The 23,363-nt window shown below is 35.7% G+C and overlaps 1 protein-coding gene across 19 annotated transcripts in view; it reads right to left on the bottom strand.

The window, feature by feature from the left end:
• The window catches only part of TUT4 (terminal uridylyl transferase 4), a 127,707-nt gene that overhangs the window by 84,301 nt on the left and 20,043 nt on the right, over positions 1-23,363 (bottom strand). For all 19 annotated transcript variants that reach the window (XR_011537358.1, XM_070609628.1, XM_070609620.1 and 16 more), the window contains 3 exons: positions 16,587-17,469; positions 9,190-9,353; positions 3,183-3,299 (listed from right to left, as the gene is read on the bottom strand). Coding sequence is in view for 18 of the 19 variants with exons in the window: in XM_070609628.1 (XP_070465729.1) it covers positions 3,183-3,299; positions 9,190-9,353; positions 16,587-17,376 (1,071 nt within the window). In the remaining variant the exon portion in view is untranslated. The remainder of the gene's footprint in view (positions 1-3,182; positions 3,300-9,189; positions 9,354-16,586; positions 17,470-23,363) is intronic.

Below are 23,363 nucleotides of genomic sequence, written 5' to 3'. Positions count from 1 at the left end.
AGCATGGGTGTACAAATACCTCTTCAAGACCCTGCTTTCAATTCTTTTGAGTATATACACAGAAGTGTAATTGCTGGATCATATGGTAATTCCTCTTTCAATTTTTTGAGGAATCGCAACACTGCTTCCCATAGAAGCTATACCATTTTCACACCTGTCTTTTTTCCTAATCTTAGGGAGATAGCAGTCTTTCATCATCAAATATAATGTTAGCTGTAAGTTTCTCAGAGATGTTCTTTGTCATAGTGAGGAAGTTCCCATCTATTCCTAGTTTGCCGAGACTCTTTATCAGGATTGTTTTTAATGCTATTCAGCATCTACTGAGATGATCATACAGTTTTCTTTTTTGTTCGTTAACATGATGAATTACATTGATTGGTTTTCTAATCATAAACCAACATTGCACTTCGGAATAAAGGTCCACTTGGTCATGATATATTTCTTCCTTAAATATACTGTTGGATTCAATTTGCTAAAATAACGTCTAGAATTTTTGCATTTATTTTCATGAAGGATATTGGTCTGAAGTTTTCTTTCACTAATGTCTTTTTCTGGTTTTGTTATCAGAGAAATGTGGGCCTCAAGATTGAGCTGGGCAACATTCTTCCTCTGCAATGTTCTGGAAGTGTGTGTAGAACAAATACACATATATCAATTATCTATTTAAAAAAGCTCAATGACACTCTTTTCTTTCTTTTTTTCAAGTTCTTTTCTGTTTCATTTTGGATAGTTTCCATAGCTTTATGTTCAAGTTCACTAACATTTTCTTCTGCAATGTCTGATCTGCCACTAGTCATAGTCATTGTATTTTTCATCTTAGACACTGTACTTTTCATTTCTGTAAGTTTGATTTCAATCTTTTTTATATCTTCCATGTCTCTCTTTAATTTTTAGAACATCAAGAATATAGTTAACTGTTTTAATGTCCCTCTCTGCTAATTCTACTATATCAGTTCAAGGTCAGTTTTGATTGGCTGATTTTTCTCCTCATCACGTTTTGTATTTTCCTGTTTCCCTGTATACCAGTTAATCTTTGATTAAATGCTAGACAATGCGAACTTTTTGGGGGTGATGAATATTTTGTATTTCTGTAAATATTTTAAAGCTTTGTTCTGTAATGACATTAAATACTTGGAAACAGTTATCCTTTTGGGTCCTGTCTTTAAAATGTGTTAGGACCAGACCACACATAGTTCACAGCTAAATATTCCCCACTACTGAAACAAGATCATTCTGAATACTCTACCCAATGCCCCATGAAGTACGAGGTTTTCCAGTCTAGATAGTGGAAAGGTACTATTCCCAGATGTGTGTGAGCTCCACGCACTGTTCTCTCTAATTCCCTCAGGTGGTTCTTTCTCTGGCTTCAGGCAGCTTTCCCACATGCATGAACCAACCAGTATTGTGCTGAATACTCAGAGGAGACTGCCCATGGATCTCTGGATTTCTCTCTGAATAGCTTTCTCCTTTTTGTTATTCTGTCCTGCAAACTCTAGCCACCTTGGACTCCCTGGATTCAAGACCATCTCAACTCTGGGAGTCCAGTGGGTTCCCCTCCCTACAACGCAATCTGCAAACTCTCTCAAACTGAAGTAATCATTGGGCTCATCTCATTTGCTTTCCATTCACTTCCTGTCCTTCATAGCCTAAAAACCACTGTTAGCTATTTTTGTCTTTTTTTTTTTTTTTTTTTTTTTGGTTATTTCAAGGAGAAAGTAAATCCAGTCGGTTATTCCAACCAAAAGCAGAAGTCCAGTATGGCTGCTTTTAAGGTTTTCTTGTTTGTTTGTTTTTAACATTCTAGAATTTGTATATAACATATATATATTATATACATACATAAAGTTCATTGGCTTCCTTTTTAAGTTTCTTGTTTGGAATTCCCTAAGCTTCCTAGAACTAATGATAGCATCTTCCAACATTTCCTGAAATTTCTCAGCTATTATCTCCTAAACTACCACTTTGCCTCCGTTCTATTAAGTCTTCTGGAGCTCTAATTAAATCAAAATAATAGGCTGGCAAAATTTGAATGATTTCTTTTCCGAGTTCCTGATTTTTTTAATGCATTCTTTTTTCAAGAAAAACATACTGAGCACCTACTGTGTGTCAGATACTGTCCTAAGCAATGCAGAAACAAAAACAAGAAACTAAATCTGTCACCTAAAATATTAGATACTGAGGTCTAGAAGAAGGGAGAAAGCAAACATTTATAAGATACTATATTAGGTTTTCAGATCAAGTTGCTATAGGAGCACAGAGAAGGAGTACCTAACCCAGACTGTTGAGAAGGTCAGGTAAGAGTATTTCTCAGAGAAGACATAAGTGCAGAGACTTAGAGATAAGAGGTTATATAGTATTAATATTATAACTATGAAAAAATTAAATCGCTAATATACTAGTAAATTTTAAAAAGAAAAATACTCATATCCATGTCTATTAAATGTTCTAATAAAAATAACTGAAAAATTATGAATTCCCAAAGTTTTACACTTATAATGTCCTGGTTTGGATTTCTCCAGCTTCATCTCACATCATTTTCCTCCTAGCTCTTTTTGTTCCAATCATACTAGACTCTTTCAGTTCCTCATATGATATGTCCTTTCCTGTCTTACAGACCTTCATTCATGCTGTTTTTGTGTGTGTGTAAAATGCTCTTAGCTTACCCCCTATGCCACTCATACTTTTGCCTTTTAAACTACTACTTTAAGGTTCAACTCAAATGTCACTTCCTCAAAGAAACCATTCCTGTTCTACACTAAGTAAAATATCCTTGTACACTACCTTAGCACCACATTTACTTCTTTAATAAAACCTATCATACTTATATCCTTATTCAGTGTATGCCTTCACCAATACTTTAGAAACTGTGGGCCGGTACCACAACTATCTTATTCACCACTGCCTAGACCTAGCACATAAGAACTCAATAATTATCAGTTCAACTAACTGTACCTGATGGTTTTAAACCTAGGAATTAACACACTTTAGGATAAGCAAACTAGTCTCTGAGAAGGTTACCCTTCTAACAACTTAATATAAGGAGAGCAATCACAGCTTTCAATGCTATCGCTTTAGTTACTAATACAAGACTGGACAAAAACCTCATTTTTAGTTACATAAATAAAAAATATTTGATATAGTCTTACCACTTGAAAAATAAATATTTTGTAAAAAGAACTTACCAAAATATTTTTCTTATGTCGTTTCTCCTTTATATGTTTATGAGCTCCCTGAATGTTTTCAATGTGAATTAAGCAAAGTTTGCATAGATAGCGGCAATTGGTATATTCTGGTGAGCGCTGAAAAGAAAAGTTTAAAAGTGCATTTTTTCAGAAACAAGAGAAGTAAATTTTTTACTATATATGTGAATGATACAATTATGTAAATATAGGACAAAAATAAGTACTGAAAGAATAAGTTTTTAAAACCAATCAGTACCTACATACCCAAGAGATAGTTGTTCTTTTCAAACAGTCATCATAGGAGATCATATACCAATTTTAAACAATATCATGATAATGCCAAACACGTTCAATACTTCTTATATAGTCTTTAGAATCCAGGTAAGATAAGAAAGGCAGCCTCACTACTTAGTCTTATTCTAACGCTATCCCAAAAGTTGGTTTCAAATTTTCAGTCTTTTTCATTACTAAAAAAAATAAAATCTACCCTCAAATAGGGGATTTCAAAAGAATGAAGTGCAAATATGGAAGACAATTTCAAAAGCTGAGTTCCAAAAAATTTCAATTAATCACAACCTCATGGGAATAAATGGATACCTTTTGAGTTAACTACTCTGAAGGGAACAATTTTGACACATGAAAAGTATCAGTCACAGTACTTTAGTCATACTATACATAAGTTTTCTCGAAATAATAAAACAACTTAGTAATTCCATAGTCCCTGTTATGTGCCAGGCATTACGCTAGGTGCGTCACATACAATTTGGCATTTTAATTCCCTAATAAGCCAAATAGATTGGTATTATCTTCCTTTTATAGACGTGAAAATAAAAGCTCATAGAAGGCCAGCCCCAGTGGCCTTGTGGTTAAGTTCGCCAAGTTCCACTTCAGCAGCCCAGGTTCAGTTCCTGAGTGCAGACCTACACCACTCTGTTAGCAGCCATGTTGTGCTGGCAGCCTACATACTGAAAAATAGACAAAGACTGGCATGGATGTTAGCTCAGAGCAAATCCTCCTCAGCAAAAAAAATTATAAAAAAGGGGCTGGTCCAGTAGCACAGTGGTTAAGTTCACACACACTACTTTGGCAGCACAGGGTTTGCAGGTGCGGATCCCAGGTGCAGACCTAAGCACTGCTCATCAAGCCATGCTGTGGCAGTGTGCCACATACAAAATAGAAGACTGGCACAGATCTTAACTCAGGGACAATCTTCCTCAAGCCAAAAGAGGAAGATTAGCAACAGATGTTAGCTCAGGGCCAATCTTCCTCAAGCCAAAAAAGGAAGATGGGCAAGAAATGTTAGCTCAGGGCCAATCTTCCTCACAGAAAAAAAAAAAAAAAAAGCTCATAGAGTTGGCAACTTTCACAAGAATACAACAATATTAAGCAGAAGACACTGAATTTAAATTTATGTATATCTGAATCCAATGCCAACACTCTACCCATAAGATTACACAATAAAAAATTACAAAAACGATACATATTGTATTTTAAAGCATTGTTTCTAGTGCCTTACACTGTATCTCAGATTGATCTTCAATAGGCTGCAACTCCTGACAAAAAGATTCTCTCACTGGAGAATATTACATGATTTCTTTAAACGGGAAACCTGCCCCAAATTTAGCAATGGCCCTGCCACAGGCCAAATTAAATATGCCCATCATTTACAGTGTATTAACTTTATAACAACCCTACGAGGATTCCCCATTTTACTAGCAAAGCAACCAAATCTCAAGGATTAAATAATGAGCCCAAAGCAACATGCAAATAGGAAAATTCAGCTCAATCTAGACATTGCAAGTCTTGAGTATAAAAATTCTTTCAAAGGGCCAGCCCAGCAGCACAGCAGTTAAGTTCACACGTTCTGCTTCAGTAGCCAACGGTTCACCAGTTCAGATCCCGGGTGGGGACCTACACACCGCTTATCACGCCATGCTGTGGCAGGCATCCCACATTTAAAGTAGAGGAAGATGGGCACGATGTTAGCTCAGCACCAATCTTCCTCAGCAAAAAGAGCAATGGTGGCAGATGTTAACTCAGGGCTAATCTTCCAAAAAAAAAAAAAATTCTTTCAAATCTGTCCTTATTGTGGTATAAATTAAGCCCTCAAAGAGACTTCTATCTCTTAGTTTTCAATCTCAACAACTTCTTAATTCACCAAATATCTTCTGAGCTCATACTGTATGTCAAACATTTTTCTAGGAGCTAGGGATAATAGTGTAAACAAAACAAATGAAAATTCCTCTCTTCACGAAATTACATTCTAGTGTAGTGAGACAGCTAATAAACAAACAAATGCACAAACAAATACATAAATAGGAATATGGGGCGAGGGGATTAACTGCTTTTAAAAATGAGGTCATCACTTAAGACCTTATTTATAAAGTGACTTAAAGAAAGTGAAGGATTGAGTCATGTGGATACTTGGGAAGAGATATTCCAAGCAGAGCGAAATATGAACGCTAAGGCCCTGAGGCAGGAATGTGCCTACCATATTTGAGAAACTGGGAAAAGAATAGTATAACTGCAACAGAGAGGTAATGGGGGCCAGGCCACAAGGCCCCTTGTAAAGACTCTGGCTTTTATTCTAAGTGTGAGGGGAAGGCCTTGAAGGTTTTGAGCAGAGAATTACAAGACCTAATCTGTATTTTAAAGGGATCATTTGCCTTCTATAGTAAGAATAGAAACGGAAAGAATTTATTGCCATTATGAGCATACTGCAATCATCCAGAAGAGAGATGATGTTGGCTTGGTTCAAGTGGTGAAACTGGCAAGAAGGGGTGGATTCACGAGTTGAAAGTATAAATACAGAACACCTAAATCTATGAATATTAATGAGGTCACTAAGGGAGTCACGAGATCACTCATCATATGAATTCTTCAACTGTAAAATGTTAGTAGACAAGGACAGGTCTGGATTCTTTTACTAAGAAAAGCTTGGTATAACACTGAATGGGAAGTCAGAAGGCCTGGGCTGACATCTCATTGACTTTGGATAAATCTCTAACACTGGAGCCTATTTCTATATCCTTACAATGAAATTTAAAAATTTCCCTACCTGGTAAAATAAGTCAATTCTACAAGCAGCTAATCTTTATTTAGGGCTTACTATATGCCAGGCACTGTGCCAAGCACTTTATTTGGATTATCTTTAATCCTCCTAACAACTCAATCAGCTAGGTGTCGTTATTTTTATTAACTCCTTTTTAATGATGAAGAAACTGAGGTTTAAGGAGGTTAAATAACTTACCTAATATTATCCAACCACTAAGTGGCAGAGCTACATCCAGTGAGTCCAAAACCACACCCTTAACCACTAAGCAAACTACATCTAATTACTGACCAACCACTAAGTGCAAGGCATTATATTAGGCACACGGCAAATGAGACAAAAATGTTCTCACCACCATGAGCTTCTAGTTTCACTGAAGAGACATATGAAAAATGTTTAAAAATTCCTTTATTATAGTTATATTTTATTTTACTTTTATTATTTTATTTATAAAAATATTTTATTTATTTTATTGAACAAATACACTAATAAACATTCTTTAAAGTTTCTACGGACCAGCTAGAATAAACATTTCTGGCCATGGACATTCTAGGTATTTCCTAGGCAATATTTAACACTTGCCATAGGTAAATTTACCCTCCTGATCTAATAGTTTGGATTTCTTCCTTCTTTGGTACTGGTTAAAAGTCTTCATCTCTACACTGTGAACCAAAGGACCTGATGAAATCAAAAGCAAGTTGGTAAGAATATTCTCAATGAGCGTCTAAAGCTGGTAAAGAAAAATGTTAATTAAGAGTATACTGGATTGAGTATAAGAGGTTTTGGAGTGCCTGAGAAACAAAGACATATCATAAAGAAAGAGGATTATAGACATCTATGCTGGGTATTTGCACACTGATTTTACACCACTGCTGTCTAAATTCAACAACAAATAAAATGTCTTCCATGCTTCCAAGCTTTTCTTTCACCCCAAACTGTTCTTTCCTACTATCATCATATCATATATTCATTCCACCCCAACTTCTTCCTTCTCCCAAGAATTGACCTTTCTGCCTTCATATCCTACATATGTTCCTATCCAGTCCTCTGCTTATTCTTCTTGAAAACACATTTTTCACAATTCCTTTATACATGCCATGTAATTTACCCATACCATCCTTCCCCAATCCACCTAGTCAACTCTAGCCACTCTGCAGACTCAGTTCCAATGTCCCTTCCTTATAAAGTGTTCCCCAAACTGAGTTTCCCAAGTTCTATACTCCAACTCAAGTTGGTCACTCCTTTGTCTAAGATCCCATTTTCAAACAATATTGTTATTATTACTATTATTATTTGCTTACGTTTTTCTCTAATTAGTAAATTCCTGGAAAAGTGGTATTATGTTCTTAAAAATGTCAGGCATGCCCCAATTCAACTTTTTATCACTAGATCACAGCACATGAAAGGCACTCAATATTTATCTTGACAATGCACAGATCCACAATAGCTACTAATTCCAGGCTTAGGAAAGAGAAAATGAAAGGAAAGATAGAACTAAGTAAAATAGCAAATTGCAAAAAAGATTTCCTTCTAACCAGGATCTTGTGAGACTAGCTATTTAACCCAAACCCTTTCCTACATATAGGCCTCTACTCCTTGATACGTCTTTCTATTTTCATAGGGTTACTACGATGTCATAAATTCTATTAATACCCAGGACTGCCTTTTTCAATTTAGAAATGATCTCATTTTTCTAAACTATACAAAATCATACCATATTTTTCTTATTTGTCAAGAATGATAACCTACTTCCTTGTATGCATACTCACAAATATTCCAAGTATCTAATAGTGAACAGGCTGATTTACAGTTTTTTCCCTCAATACCTAAGTCTTTTCAATGTTAAGGGTAGGAATGCGTATTTCTAAGTTAAGAAGTTAATTAGGGGCCTGACCAGTGGCACAGCAGTTAAGTTCACACATTTCACTTCAGTGGCCCAGGGTTCGCCGGTTCAGATCCCAGGTGCGGGCACGGAACCTCTTGGCACGCCATGCTGTGGTAGGCATCCCACACAAAAACTTGAGGAAGATGGGCATGGATGTTAGCTCAGGGCCAGTCTTCCTTAGCAAAAAGAGGAGGACTGGCGGCAGATATTAGCTCAGGACTAACTTCCTCAAAAAATAAAAATAAATAAATAAATACGAAGTTAATTAGTACTCAGGAACAACATACCAATGACTAGAACAGTTCTTAATACATAGTAGATATTTAGTAAGTATGGGAGAAAAAAGAGGAAAGGGAAAAAGAAAAGGAGGAAGTCTAGTACATCGTGTAGTATTTGCTAACTTATTTCTGTCACTCTGAATGGACTGTTAACTTCTAACGGGCAGAAATTGCACATTTTCACCAATATATTCCCAGTGCCTGGCACAGTACCCAGAAACATAACAAGTGCTCAGTACCTATTTTATGAGTAAAGAAATCAAGGCTCAGCAAACTTTTTCTGTAAAGGGACAAGGTAATATTTTGGTAAATATTTTATGCTCTGGTAAATAGTGGTATTTTATGCTTTGAGGCCCAAGGGCCAGATACTCTCTGTAGCAACTACTCAACTCTGTCATGATAGTACAAAAGCAGCCATAGACAATATGTAAACCAATGGGCATGGTTGTGTTCCAATGAAGTTTTGTTTATAAAAATAAGGGGCTAGATGTATTTTACCACAATTTAAAAAAATGAAACACGGAAAAACAAAAACGAAGGGCTAGCCATAGTTTGTAGACGCTTGCGGTGAATGAATGAAGTCAGATTCACAGATATAGGGATTTACTAAACAAGGGAAGGAAGGAAGAAAAGAGAGGAGAAGAGAAGAAGAAAGGAAAGAGGGAACTAAGGAAAGATGAATGCTATCTCTGCCTTAGGAATAGAAGAAGAAAAATAAAAAGAGCTGTGCTTGGGAAAGAACAGTTATGAAACACGCATTTTCCTCCAAATAACTAGAACAACATAGTATACTTTTTCAAGTCGAAAGATGTGATCTCTTTCTAAGCGTTCTTCTGCTTGTTTCAAGCCTAGCCTCTGCTCAGGTGTCAATGTAGATTCATCTATCACAGTGGCATTTTCTAAGTAATCCATCTCTGAAGAATTTTCTTTATTAGATTCATCATTCTTCATTTTACCTAGAAAAGGAAGCAATCACTTAGTTATCATCTGCAGAACTGGTAAATTAAAAAGAAATTTAATGGAAAACAGATATTTAATTCATACACATACAGAAAAAATATTCTTTCCTTGATTGCACAAGTTAGTATACCTGTGTAACACGTAAGTAAGAGATACATATGGTCAAAATTCACAAAGAAAAGTCTACTTCATAGGTCAAATGCCTACCCTATTCTTCTAACTTATCAAAAGAGACAAATACGACTGAGATTCACTACAGAAGGCAAACATAACTCTGAAGTAAATATGATAAAAAAGTTATTTTAAGTCCCAAAGATTAGTCACTAAAGTCACTTTAGTGACTTTATCACTATACACTAGCAACTAAAAGAATATATATACTCCAGACCACAGACCCACACCAGGCTCCTCCTTCTTTGCTGTCATTAAACTCATGGATCCCTCCACCACAGCAGTAGTTTTTTCTTTGCTTCTCTGCCTCCTAACTAGACTGTAATCTCTTGAAGACACAGACTATGTGCTTTCATTTTTGCATTTCCAGCACCTAGCAATATGTACCTGGTATACAGTAGGTTCCACCACCAGTGTGATTTTTAATTTTTTTTTAATTTATTTATTTGGTGAGGAAGATTGGCCCTGACCTAACATCTGTTGCCAATCTTCTTTTTGCTTGAGGAAGACTGGCCCTGAGCTAACATCTGTGCCAATCTTCCTCTATTTTGTACGTGGGATGCTACCACAGCATGGCTTGACAAGCGGTGTGTAGGTCAGCACCCAGGATCTGAACCCATGAACCCCGGGCTGCCAAAGCAGAGCATGAAAACTTAACCACTATACCACCGGGCCAGCCCACCAGTGTGACTTTTAAATACCAACTGAATCATGTTATTCCCTTGCTTAAAATACTTAAAAGGCTTTCAAAGAGTTCAGAATAAAGCTTAAACTCTCTAGCACATTACACGCAGTCCTTGCCCTCATGAAGGCAGTAAGCAGAATAAATACAATAATTCCAAGTTGTAGAAGGTGCTATAAAGGAAAAAAGCAAGTAACTGAGAGAGAAACTAACTTTAGATATGGGAATCAGGGAAGGCTCCTCTGAGATTTTAAGCCAAGATCTCAAGAAAGAGCCAAGTTGTCTATATTTCTAACCTTATATTCTACCCTAACACTTTTCTCTTTACTCATACCAAATGTGCTAGAATGGATCACTGCTATTTCAAGTCTCAACGCCCTTATATATGCTGCTCCCCCCACCATCAAGCCCCTCCCTACTTCAACTAGTACTGTTTACCTGTCCTGCAAAATTCAGCTTAAGCATTACCTGTTTCAGAAGACAATCTGATACTCTTTATATTCTCATAGCACTCTCTATTATCTCATATTTGCATAGCAATGTAATTTGTATTCATTTATCTATTTCCTATGTTAGATGATGGACTCCTTGAAGTTAATGACCAGGTCTTATGTAACTTTGTACTTTCAGATTTTAAGACAATGACTAGATCAGAGATGACACTTAATAAAAGTGTGTTGAATAAATACATTTGGATGTATGTAAAAGCACTTCTAAAAATAAATGTTTTATTAATTTATTTATTAATTTATTAGACATTTATTAATAATGTATTAATAAATGTCTCTCCACTCTGCCCTCAAAAGCCAATATATGCCATCTATAAGAACCCTGACAGTCAAATTCTACCTTTTGATAGTATTAATTTTCTGAACAAAGAAGAAATGGCGTGCCTCTGGAGGTGATGTGTCTCCTACCACAAGAGCACAGAAATTTCTAGAATAGGAAGGCAAACTCTTAGATAAAGATATTATAAAAAGGATTTAAACATGAGAAGTGTGGCTAGGGTAGCTAAATATTTCTTAAATTATCGTAAGGGTAACGCTGAAGAACCATGAGCAATGTGCGGTTGTATCCTAATATTTTGAAAAATAATTTAGTTTTTTAGTAACCATTTTATGATGGAAATGCTAAAGAAAAGGTGAAATCCTAGTTTTATTTCTATTTCATGAAAAAGGATAGGAGCAAGACAACTAATATTCTAACCTTCTTCTCTTTTCTATATGTGCAACTTGCCCTGCATGACAAGGTAATTAACATCAGCAAATCCTGTAAAATTATCATTTCTGCAAATATAAAGAATTAGAGAAAGTAACGAACCTTTCTTTAAAAATCAGAAATAAATGAAATTATTTACTTTCCTGAAATCAACATCAAAATAAAATATCAGGCAGAATTTCCCAAATTTTGTTCCACAAAACACTAGTTCCATGAGATGTTAATACTCTCACAAAACAACAAGAGTTGAAAACAGGTATTCAAACAAAAATCTGTACATGAATGTTCATAGCACCACTCACTATTCACAATAGTCAAAGGTGGAAACGACTCAAATGTCCATCACTGACAGATGGATAAACAAAATGTGGCATATCCATACAATGGTATATTATTCAGTTGTCTTAGTCAGCTTAGGCTACCATAACAAAGTACCACAGACTGGTAGCTTAAACAACAGAAATTTATTTTCTCACAGTTCTGGAAGCAGGAAAGTCCAAGATCAAGGTGCCAGCAGGGCCAGTGTCTGACGAGAGCTCTCTCCTTGGATTGCAGACAGCCACCTTCTCGCTGTGTCCTTACGTGGCCTTTCCTCAGTGCATGCAGAGAGAAATATCTCTCTCTTCTTCTTCTTATAAGGCCTCTAATCCTACCAGATTAGGACCCCATCCTTATGACCTCATTTAATCTTAATTACCTCCTAAAAGCTCTTATCTCCAAATACAATCACACTGGGAGCTAGGGCTTCAACACACGAAATTTGAAAGGAGACAATTCAGTCTATAGCATCAGTCTTAAAAAGGAAAGCAGTACTGATACATACTATAACACCAACGAACCCTGAAAGCATGGTAGTTAATGAAAGAAGCCAGACACATATTATATGATTCCATTTCAATGAAATATCCAGAATAGGCACATACATAGAAACAGAAGGCATATTAGTGGTTGTTAAAGGCTTAGGGAAGGGGGGATAATGGGGAGTAACTCTTAATGGATACAGGGCTTCCTTTTGCGGTGATGAAAAAGTTCTGCAATTGTGATGATGGTTGTACAACACTGTAAATGTACTTAACGTCACTATCTTGCACACTTAAAAATGATTAAGATGGTAAATCTTATATATATTTTATCATGAAAAAGAAGTTAAACTTGGAGTTACTATGTGACTCGGCAATTCCACTCCAATATACACATCATGGAGAAATGGAAACATACATCTACACAAAAACTTTTAAACAAATGTTCACAGCAGCATTATTCATAATAGCCAAAAGATGGAAACAATTCAAATATCAACTGATGAAAGGATAAACAAAATGGATATATCCATACAATGGAATATTATTCAGCAATAAAAAGGACTGATGTACTGATACATGTTCCAACATGGATGAATCTTGAAAACATTATGTTAAGTGAAAAAAGCCAGACACAAAAGGCCAGGTGTTGTATGATCCCATTTACATAAAACAGGCAAATCTATAAAGAGAGAAAGATTAGTGGTTGGCAGTAGCTAGGAGGAGGGGGTAATGAGTAGTGACTGATAATAGGTGTGGAATTTCTTTTGAGGGTGATAAAAATGTTTAGCAATTAGATAGTGGTGATGTCCACATGACTTTGTGAACAGTCTAAAAGCCACTAAACTATATATTTTAAAACAGCAAACTTTATGGCATGTGAATTACATCTCAATAAAATTATTATATAAAAAGGTAAATAAGAAAAATTAAAAATATGACAGATGGTGATAGAGAAAAAGTTACTATGGAAAAAAGTAAACAGGTAAAAGGAATAAGGAGTGTCAGAGATGGAGGAGGGGGTGGTAAATTTTAGATAAGTGATACAGCAAATATCTCACTGAGAAAGTGAAGAAGGTAAGAGAGTTGGCCACATGGACATCTGGGGGAAGAGTCTCCCAAGCAGAGAAAGAAGCAAATGTAAAGGCCATCAGGTGGACATTTGCCTTCACATTTGAGGAACGGCAAGGAAACTAGGCAATTTGAGCAGAGAAAAATAAAAGGTGATAAGGAGACGAATGAGCGCAGAGAAGTGGGAGAGTGCCACAGATCACATAGGGCCCTACAAGTCACTGCAAAGACACTAGCTTTTATTCTGAGGTATGGGAAACCATTGAAACATTCTAGACAGTACTAACATGATCTGAACAATTTTAACAGGATCATTCTGGCTGCAATGTTGAAAACACAATGAAGAGTGGTGTAAGTAAAAGTACGGAGATGAGCAGGTTATACTGCTCAAAAGCATGATCCTGACCAGCAACATCAATCTCATTCCAGAGCCTGTTAGAAATATAGTATCTCAGGCCCCACTCTAGACTTTCTAAACCAAAAATCTCTGGGAATGGAGTCCAAGAATCTGCATTTAATATGATTCCCAGGTGACTCATATGCAAATTAAAGTGTGAGAAGCCCAGATTTAGACTACTGTCCCCTCAAATAATCACCAGGCTCACTCTCTTACCTCTTTCCTTCAAGTATTTGCTCTAATGCCACATTCTTAGTGACAATTTAAATTTAAAACACTGCCACAGAATCAGAAGCATTATTCCCCATGACCTCTCCTGTTTTATTTTTCTCATAAAATTTACCACCACTTAACTTATTAAATACTTTTGTTATTTACCAAGTTTATTATCTGTCTCCTCTAATTTGAATAACAACTCCATAAGAGTAATGTTGTCTGTTTTGTTCATTGCTATATCCTGGTGACTAAATCAGTACCTGGCACATAGGAGACACCCAAAAAAATATTTAGTGAATGGGGCCGGCCTGGTGGCACAGCGGTTAAGTGTGCATGTTCCACTTCAGCGGCCCAGGGTTCGCCAGTTTGGATACCGGGTGTGGTCATGGCACCACTTGGCAAGTCATGCTGTGGTAGGCATCCCGCATATAAAGTAGAGGAAGATGGGCACGGATGTTAGCTCCGGGCCAGTCTTCCTCAGCAAAAAGAGGATTGGCAGCTGTTAGCTCAGGGCTAATCCTCCTCAAAAAAAAAAAAAAATTTAGTGAATGAATGAATGGCAAAAGGAAATATGGGAGAAGCGCTAAATGGGAGCCAAAGTTGGGCCTAATGAAGATTAGTCCACTAATCTCAAGTGGGCCTGAGATCAAATTTCTATAAAGCCTATTAAATCCAAATAGACAATGATCTAGATATAAAGGTTTTATTCTATTTAATTTACAAAGGGGCAATCTAATGAAAAATCATTAATTCAAATATTAACTTGGATTTTTTCATATGAGAAAAAAGTGTTAAACAATTACGTAAGAACATACTTCAAGGAAGATACTATACATATAAACATGAGAAGCACTTATTTATAAAAAATTTTTGCTATATTGTAAATCATTCTTACTAATTTGTTAAACCAAGCCTCCCAAAAGGAACTCTACTTAATCTACTAGCTTCCTTAAGCTATAGTTCAACTTGTTCTCCACGTTAACAAATCACAAAACTGCATTTAATTGCAGAACTAATAATAATAAAGAATACTCATTGCCATTGCATGCCTATGTGTCAGGTACAACATGAAACACTCTACTGGATTATTTCACTTAACCTTTATAACATAGGCAGCAGCATGTCCACTTTTTAAAAAACAAGGAAACTGAGACATGTTTTAAAGGATAAGAAGCTTATCCAAAATTCAAAGTTATTAAGTGGGGAAGATGCGATTCAAAACCTATGTGGTTTTACTCGAGCGCACACTCAATTATCTCACTGTCATCTCATTTATTTTGTTGCCTTTTAAAAAAATAATCTTTAAATCAGATTTTTCACTAACTCTAGTGATCACATCCTTGCAAGTGATTCATGCACAGTATTTCCCAACTTCAACCATCCCATACTATCACGTTTAGATTCCCCATATCTAAACACCAGTAGTACTATTAATTTTATAGTGTCTTTAAATTGACTTACTTTTTTTGGCTTTGTCTTAAGCCATATCTATAAAATAATGAAGTTCATATTTTTTCTTACACACATAAAGATACCTCTATATGCCATCGTCTGTGTACCACCAGAAATAAAAAAAGCTATTTCTGAACTCTTTACCGGTTTCTCAAACTATGATAAATAATGATTTAGAAATAGCTATTTTTCTGTTTAAACATCAGGGAAAGGCTTTATTCTCCTAGCCACAGAAACATCAGGAAAAAAGACTGCCAGGGAAAATTCATTAATTTAAACAAAGTCAGGATTAAAGTACTCAAAAGACATGGACAATATTTATAAACAATTAGTTAAAGCTAAGATCAAGGTCCCAAAAGAAAATGAATTTTACACTGATAGTTCTTAAGTACATACATTACAGCAGTGTCCTAACTAATCTGTTTCCACCCTTGTTCCTGTCAAAAGAATTTGTTGTACTATAGGCAAAAAGATAAAAAAATATATACTATCACTTGCTCTCTCACTCTCTGATCATAGCACTACCCTGCTTAAAACTCTTTAATGGCTTCTTGAAATACTCATAATAAAGTCCAAACTGTCTATCATGTCCTAAAAAGGTCCTTTATTCTCCAGCTCCTGTGTGCCTTTTCAGCTGCATCTTTTGCCACTTTCCTCCCCAATTCCCTGTTCCAGTCACACCGAATCTCAGTCATACTAGCAGTCTCATATTTATATCACGGATTTTCTCAAACCAAAGTCTAAATCACTCAATTAAATCATGTAGTTTCTCAACACTAAATTTTTGGCACTGAACTAAATCACCACTTTGCTTCTCCATATCACCCCCACCTAACTAGAAGCTTCCTTGAGGTTGTGTTTGTTTGGTTTTCCACTGTAAACACGTGCTTGGCATGTAATAGGAACTCAATACATACATGTTTGGTGAATGGATGAGCAATATATTACCAGGACCATTTAAAAACAGAGAGAGGGAGCGAGAGAGAATATGTGTGTGAGTCTATGTGTGTACATACCAACTACAGGAGCCATTAAGTTTATATTTGCACAGGGTTTTTAGCTACCATAATAAATAAAAGTTTCTTTTTCAGCTTAGAAGTTGTATTATTAATGTCCTTTTTGTAATTAAAGCAATTAAACTCAAACTAGGGATAACCTAAAGAATATCAGTACAGGAAAATTCCTCCAAAAATGTGACTCGGATAATCTAATTTGTACTTACTCAAATCATCCGATATGTCTTCAATTCCTGAAGCACTATCATCAGAATCAACAGTATTATCTGTACGTGTTTGCTGCTTCTGAGATCGTGGCGAGTTTTCCAGAGCAGATTTTTTTCCCTCTACAACATCACTATTCACTTTGTCCAAAGAAGTAAAGGAGCTTGGAATTTTTTTCCCAATCTGCTGTAATTCTGTCTGTCTCATGTTTTCTTTCAAAAGTAAACTGGGCACTTTCTCTGCTTCTGCTGGTGAACTGGGCGCCTTTTCTGATTTCATCTGAGAAATGGGTCCTTTTTCTGCTTTCCTCTGTGAACTAAGCGCCTTTTCTGCTGCTGTTGCCTGTGAGCTGGGTGCCTTTTCTGTTTTCACTGGTGAATTAGGTGACTTTGGTGATTTTTCTGCTTTTGCCTGTAAACTGGGTGCCTTTTCTACTTTTGCCTGTGAAACAGGTAACTTTTCTGCTTTAACCGGTGAATTAGGTGATTTTTTTGCTTTGCAATGACTTTGATCTCGAAGGACTAATCCCAAATCTTTAGGGCCCGGAACGTTGGCAGCATTTACTTTACATGATTTAACTTCTGTTTTTTCTATACAAATATCATTTTGCTTATTTTTTTTACTATTATTCCTATTTGGAGAGCTGGTCCCAATTTCTTTTATGGATTTATCATTTCTAACTTTCAAAGTTTGATTAGTTATAACCTTAACTGCTTTGTTTTCTTCAGAAAGAGCCCAAGCATTCTTCTTTGGTTCATGATTTTCATTTTTAGAGGTCTTAGACTCTTCCATTATTTGAAAACCTGCTTCTTTCCAATTGTGATACTGTAAAATGGCAGATTTCCAGTAGTCTGAATTGCTTCAAATCCAGTTTAGGCAAGCAAACTATTGGGTTAAAAAAAAAGAAAAACGTAAGATCTGTTATTTAAAATGCTATTTTTTAAAAATTGGTGAAACATAAGAAAAATTCTAAAATTTGTTCTCAAAACTGAAGAAATAGTAAAAACTAAAAATACTCGGAAAAGTACATGAGGAGTTAAAGCCTACTTAGTAAATTACAGCCAAATGCCCATAAAGGAGGTTCTAATGTAATTATGGCAATATGACATCAAAACAAGAGAATTTTACAAGTAGAACATTGTTTTACATTACGAAGAATTTCATCTGAAAGGAAAATAAAACCTGCAATTGATGCACCAGAATTAACATAAAAGGAAATGGAACAAAGAAAACACAAGAATTCCAAACTATATACAACATATGGAATCAGTTTATGGAAGTCTAAGTGGTGTGATCTTGCCCACATGACTTTCCTACTAAACACCACCTATTTATACCACTTACCTACTTCAAATTTGACTCTCTAAACATGGAGAAACAATGTCAATGGACTTTCTCTACCTCAAGTATAAAGGAGTTTAAACTCTTCTGAGGTAAGAAAAATTTAAAAAGCAATAGAAACCCAGAGTTAAAAAGTGATAGTAATATTTTATATGGTATTATAATGGTGATACATGTCATTATACACTTCTCAAAACCCACAGAACATGTACCACTAAGAGTAAACCCTAATGTAAACTATGGAATTTGTGTGATAATTACATGTCAATATAGGTTCAGTGATTGTAACAAATGTACCACTCTGGTGTAGGAATGGTGATAGTGGGGGAGGCTATTCCTGTGTTGGAGAAGGGAGTATATGGCCACTCTGTACTTTCTGCTGAATTTTGCTGTGAAATTAAAACTGCTCTAAAAAAAGAATGTTTTTTTAAAAAGATGATAGTAAGAACACTAAAATCAGTCAGAACCCTTTTTGTTCTAAAATATAATACGGACAATTATGCATTTTCCACAGAGCACACACTATAAAAAATGAAAATACTGAATTTTGTTAAATTATTTCTGTATTAGAAATACCTTACATACCAGATTTTACGGAAATCAGGATGTTTTTACTGGTCACTTTGCCCTGTATGCCTTAAATTCAGACCTATGTCTCTAAAGAAAGATTAATAATATGAATAAAAATTAGAGTCAGCAAAAGCAAACTGCATGTAGAACCTTTGATTTCACTTGGTTAATTTACTAAATTACAAATTTGGGCAGTTGACACCTCTAATCATATAACTATATATTGCATAAACACAGAAACATTACATAAAATAAAAACCTCAGAACACAAGTCATTTACACCCATCTATCTGTGTTTATGCCAAAGCTTATTTCCAAAAAAGGGAAGAAAAAAATAAATAAACTTACCTGGTTATGTCTCCACTGAAACATCTTACTCAACTTAGACCTAGCGTTTATAATTCCTGTTTATGGGACAATTCTCTGCCTTAATCTCTGTCCAGGTTAACATTGTCTTTTATTAAAAAAAACTTACGAGGTGCTTCTTTCTAAATTATTTCACAAAGTAATAATTTAAGAAATTATAATAATTAAAATTTAGGCCAAAACCATACTAGATTTCCATCATTAATTTCTTTTTTGACTAACATTATTTTCCAGTAAAAAGCTATAGCACTTTTATCTATAAAAGAATGCTTCTGCTCCCCGTTTTTGGATATTTGAATTTATTTAATTAATGCATTTTGCTTTCATTATTCTTGATAAGGTGTTTTATAAAACTGTCAAAACAGATGTCAAATATATGACTGCACCTAAATTCTTGTAGAAACTGCCACATGCTCCTAATTTTAAAAATAAAAATGGGTTCTATTTCTAAAAGATCAGTTTTACCTTATCCAGTATAACTGGATATAATTCAATATATTAATATATAAAAATACAATTCAAAATATTTTAAATTTTATAATGCTATTCTATGATAACGACTCTAGTAATTTTGTAGATGTCATCTTACTGACAAAGAAAGACTTGATAAACAATAAAGACTTGATATAACAACGCTGATCCACAATTCTGTTTATAAAACTGTTTTGATGCACTGTTCCTCCACTCAAAAAGAAAAAACTATAAATCAAGTTTGTATAAATAAATTAAAACTACAAAGATTTTTAAAAATTAAGGTACTTAATATAGTTAAACGCTAGTGAGGAGTTCAAGAATCAGAAAATTGCCAGGTTTCACTTTAAGTGAGTAATCTGTTTCATATGACTAAAAGTACCTTTAAATTTTTAACAGGAACGATGTGTTATGAAAAAATAGACTATACTTATTTTCTAATCTTCCCCATCTTTTAAGAGTAGCAAATGTCCTATTGTTTCAAAACAAAAAAGTGTGGTAATTTTATAGCAAAATTGCTATTTTTAACTTTTTCTTTTAAGCCATCAACAGAACAAAATTTTCCCAAAAAACTCATAATTCCTAGAAATGACATTCTCTCTGAAGAGAGAGGGTTTTGAAAATAAGGTGCATTGCTTCCCAGTGCACACTCATAGCAAAATTGGCTGAACCAAATTAAAAGATGTCAGACTCACTTTTTAGTTCCTGGTTACATTTTTAGAATGTGGTAAATGAGTAGTAAATGAGATTCTAATCTTACATAACCAATTATTATCAAGAAATTACAAACAATGTTTAATAAATTTCTTTTTAAAAAGTATTTGAATATAGAAAACGGTTGGTATTTAGAATGTATTTCATTTCATTTTTAAATAAATCATTGAGACATTAGTCTATTTCCTACTTCTAGTTCTAATCATCTCTCTCTCTTCCTTGAATCCTTACAAATGCCTACCACAATGCTGCCTACTTAGGAGACATTCAAAATCACTAGCAATTAAAAGAATATCTACTCCAATCTCATGTTTTCACATTCCTCTTTTCCTGCTGCAAACTTGAAGTCTTCGGCAAAAACTGGAAGTGTTCCGTGAGAAGTTTGTCTTTTTTTTTTTTAAAGATTGGCACCTGAGCTAACAACTGTTGCCAATCTTTTTTTTTTCCTTTCTGCTTTTTCTCCCCAAATCCCCCCAGAACATAGTTGTGTATTTCAGTTGTGGGTCCTTCTAGTTGTGGCACATGGGATGCCACCTCAGCATGGCCTGATGAGTGGTGCCATGCCCGTGCCCAGGATCCAAACCAGTGAAACCCTGGGCCGCTGCAGCAGTGCATGCGAACTTAACCACTCGGCCACAGGGCCAGCCACAATGAGAAGTTTTTGATGTCTTTCTATAATTTCCATCATTCAACTGGCAGACTGGCCTACAAGTTCTGGGGCCTTGAGACTCAAGACTTGTTTAGGTGCACTAACTAAGAAAGTTTACCTGCAATAACTTTTGCATAACTAACAGAGAACCTAATCACAGCAATAACTATACTCCTCAAGTAATCCTTCCATGGGAGAGACAAGGAAACTACTGTAAGGCATAATCATAAAAAGTTATCAGAAGCTGCTATTGCTTTACCAAAAAAAATTACAAAATGAACCAATTTCAGCTAAGGCCTCCAACCACTGAGGCCTACCAGCTACTGAATGACCCTGTACAAGAAGACATTGACCCTCTCTGAGTCACAGATTTCTATACTATATAATGAGTGGGTGAACCAGGCTATCTTTAGAGTCTACCCCAACTAAAATGTTATGATTCTATGTAAATCCTGAAATACAGTGATGCTAATGTTATACTGGTTCTGATAATTTTACAAGTTATAGAAAATTTCCAGGAATCCCTCAGGCTCCATAAAGAAACATAGAATTTGTATAGATGTTAACTAGACTTACTGTGGTGATCATTTTGCAATACATACAGATATCAAATCATTATGCTGTACACCCGAAACTAACATAATATTCTATATGAACAATACCTCAATCAAATAAAAAAAAGAAAAAAAAAAGACAGCGGGGCCAGCCCTGTGGCCGAGTGGTTAAGTCCGTGCCCCACGCTTCAGCCGCCCAGGGTTCGGATCCTGGGCACAGACATGGCACCGCTCATTAGGCCATGTTGAGGCAGTGTCCCACATGCCAAAACTAGAAGAACCCACAACTAAAGTATACAACTATGTACTGCGGGGATTTGGAGAGAAAAAAGCAGGGGGGAAGAAAAAAGATGATGACTGGCAACAGTTGTTAGCTCACGTGCCAATCTTTAAAAAAAAAAAAAAGACAGCATTTGTAGACAATGTTCTCTATGGAAAAAAGCTTGCTAAGCAAAAGGAGTACACATAAACTAAGACTCTAGAGACGGAATTACTATACAAGATACGTGCTTAATAAATTCTAAATGAATATATTACTAAACTTTTTTTTTTTTTAAGGAACATTAGCCCTGAGCTAACTGCCACCAATCCTCCTCTTTTTGCTGAGGAAGGCTGGCCCTGAGCTAACGTCCATGCCCATCTTCCTCTAGTTTATACGTGGGACGCCTGCCACAGCATGGCTTGCTGAGCAGTGCCATGTCCACATCTAGGACCCAAACCAGCAAACCCTGGGCCGCTGAGAAGCAGAATGTGCACGCTTAACCACTGTGCCACCAGGCCGGCCCCTTATTAAACATTTTAAAAGTCACTCAATGCTTAATAACTATATAATCTGGCATATGCTGTTGGTTATTTTTAACACTGAAATATTAGCAATAATAAACCAAGCTTAAAATATTAATTACCTTTAAGGCAGTAGTTCTCAAATTTTAGCATTCATTACAAGCACCTGGAAGGTCTCATTCCCAGAGTTTCTGATTCAGTAGGTCTGGGATGGGAGCCTGAGAATTTGCATTTCTAACAAGTTCCCTGGTGATGCTCATGTGGCTAGATGGGGAGCACACTTGAAGAATCAGTGCTCTAAAGAGTGGCTCTGAAAGTAGAAGTGAAGGGAAACCACAATCCATACAATCTTACACACGATGAAGAATTTGATTCACATCAGTCACTCCACTAGAGTGTAATCTCCAAGAGGTAAGAAACCATTTCTGACTTTGCTTACCATTATATCTTCAGTGCCTGTCACAGTGCCCAGTACAAAATAGACACTCAATTTGTTAAATGGGTTAATGAAAAGTTAGCTTAAATTATTTTTAATTGTTCGCACTTTAAAAACAAAATATTATAAATCCAAAAGACGCTTAGTTGCATCATACCCTATATTGTCTACTGTAACTAGAAAATGTCTCCTTTCCAGAAAGCCTTCCCTAATCCATCCCCCACCCAGGGTGGGCTCAGATAAGTATGCCTCTTTCTATGAACTTTGCTCTTACCTTTCTCATAACCCTTAGCACTTAATACTTTTCACATGTTTACTTCCTATTTGGACTTTAGGGATTTGCTTTTCCAGTTTGCTTTTTATAAAACAAATACATTTACACAGTTCAAAAAGTCAACAGTACTACAAGGCAAAACAGTATTCTCCTACCAACTACCAATCTCTCTCCTCAGATGGAACTACTTTCAACTCTTTCAGCTGTTTCTTCTGAGATCTATCTCCATATTTCTGGATTACATGTTTAAGCTGCTATTTCTTATTTTGTTTTAGCTTTAGAAATTACCTACTTACTTCCCATTATGGAAAAGGATTTGGCTGTCTCAAACACTCCCCTAGGGACAGACAGAATTGCACAGACTCACGTTCTCATCCCACCCCCGTCCTCCCAGAATGATTTTAATACGGCATGCCAATATTATTCATGGCTGAGCCAGATTTTATGGATAGTTTTCAGGATGTCCATCAAAATTCATTTTCTCCTTTTTCCTGGGCACATGGCTAGACTACATTTCCCAACCTTCCCTGCACTTAGCTGTGTCCTTAAGATCAAGTTCTTAGCACCTCCATGTTTTCCCCTTCTTACTGGATAAAATTCTGAATCATCTATCTTCAATCA

The sequence above is a fragment of the Equus przewalskii genome, chromosome 2 (genome assembly GCF_037783145.1).
Source record: "Equus przewalskii isolate Varuska chromosome 2, EquPr2, whole genome shotgun sequence".
Taxonomy (NCBI): Eukaryota; Metazoa; Chordata; class Mammalia; order Perissodactyla; family Equidae; genus Equus; species Equus przewalskii.
The sequence above is the reverse complement of the archived record's forward strand: the minus strand, read 5'-3'. Positions and strand labels throughout refer to the sequence as shown.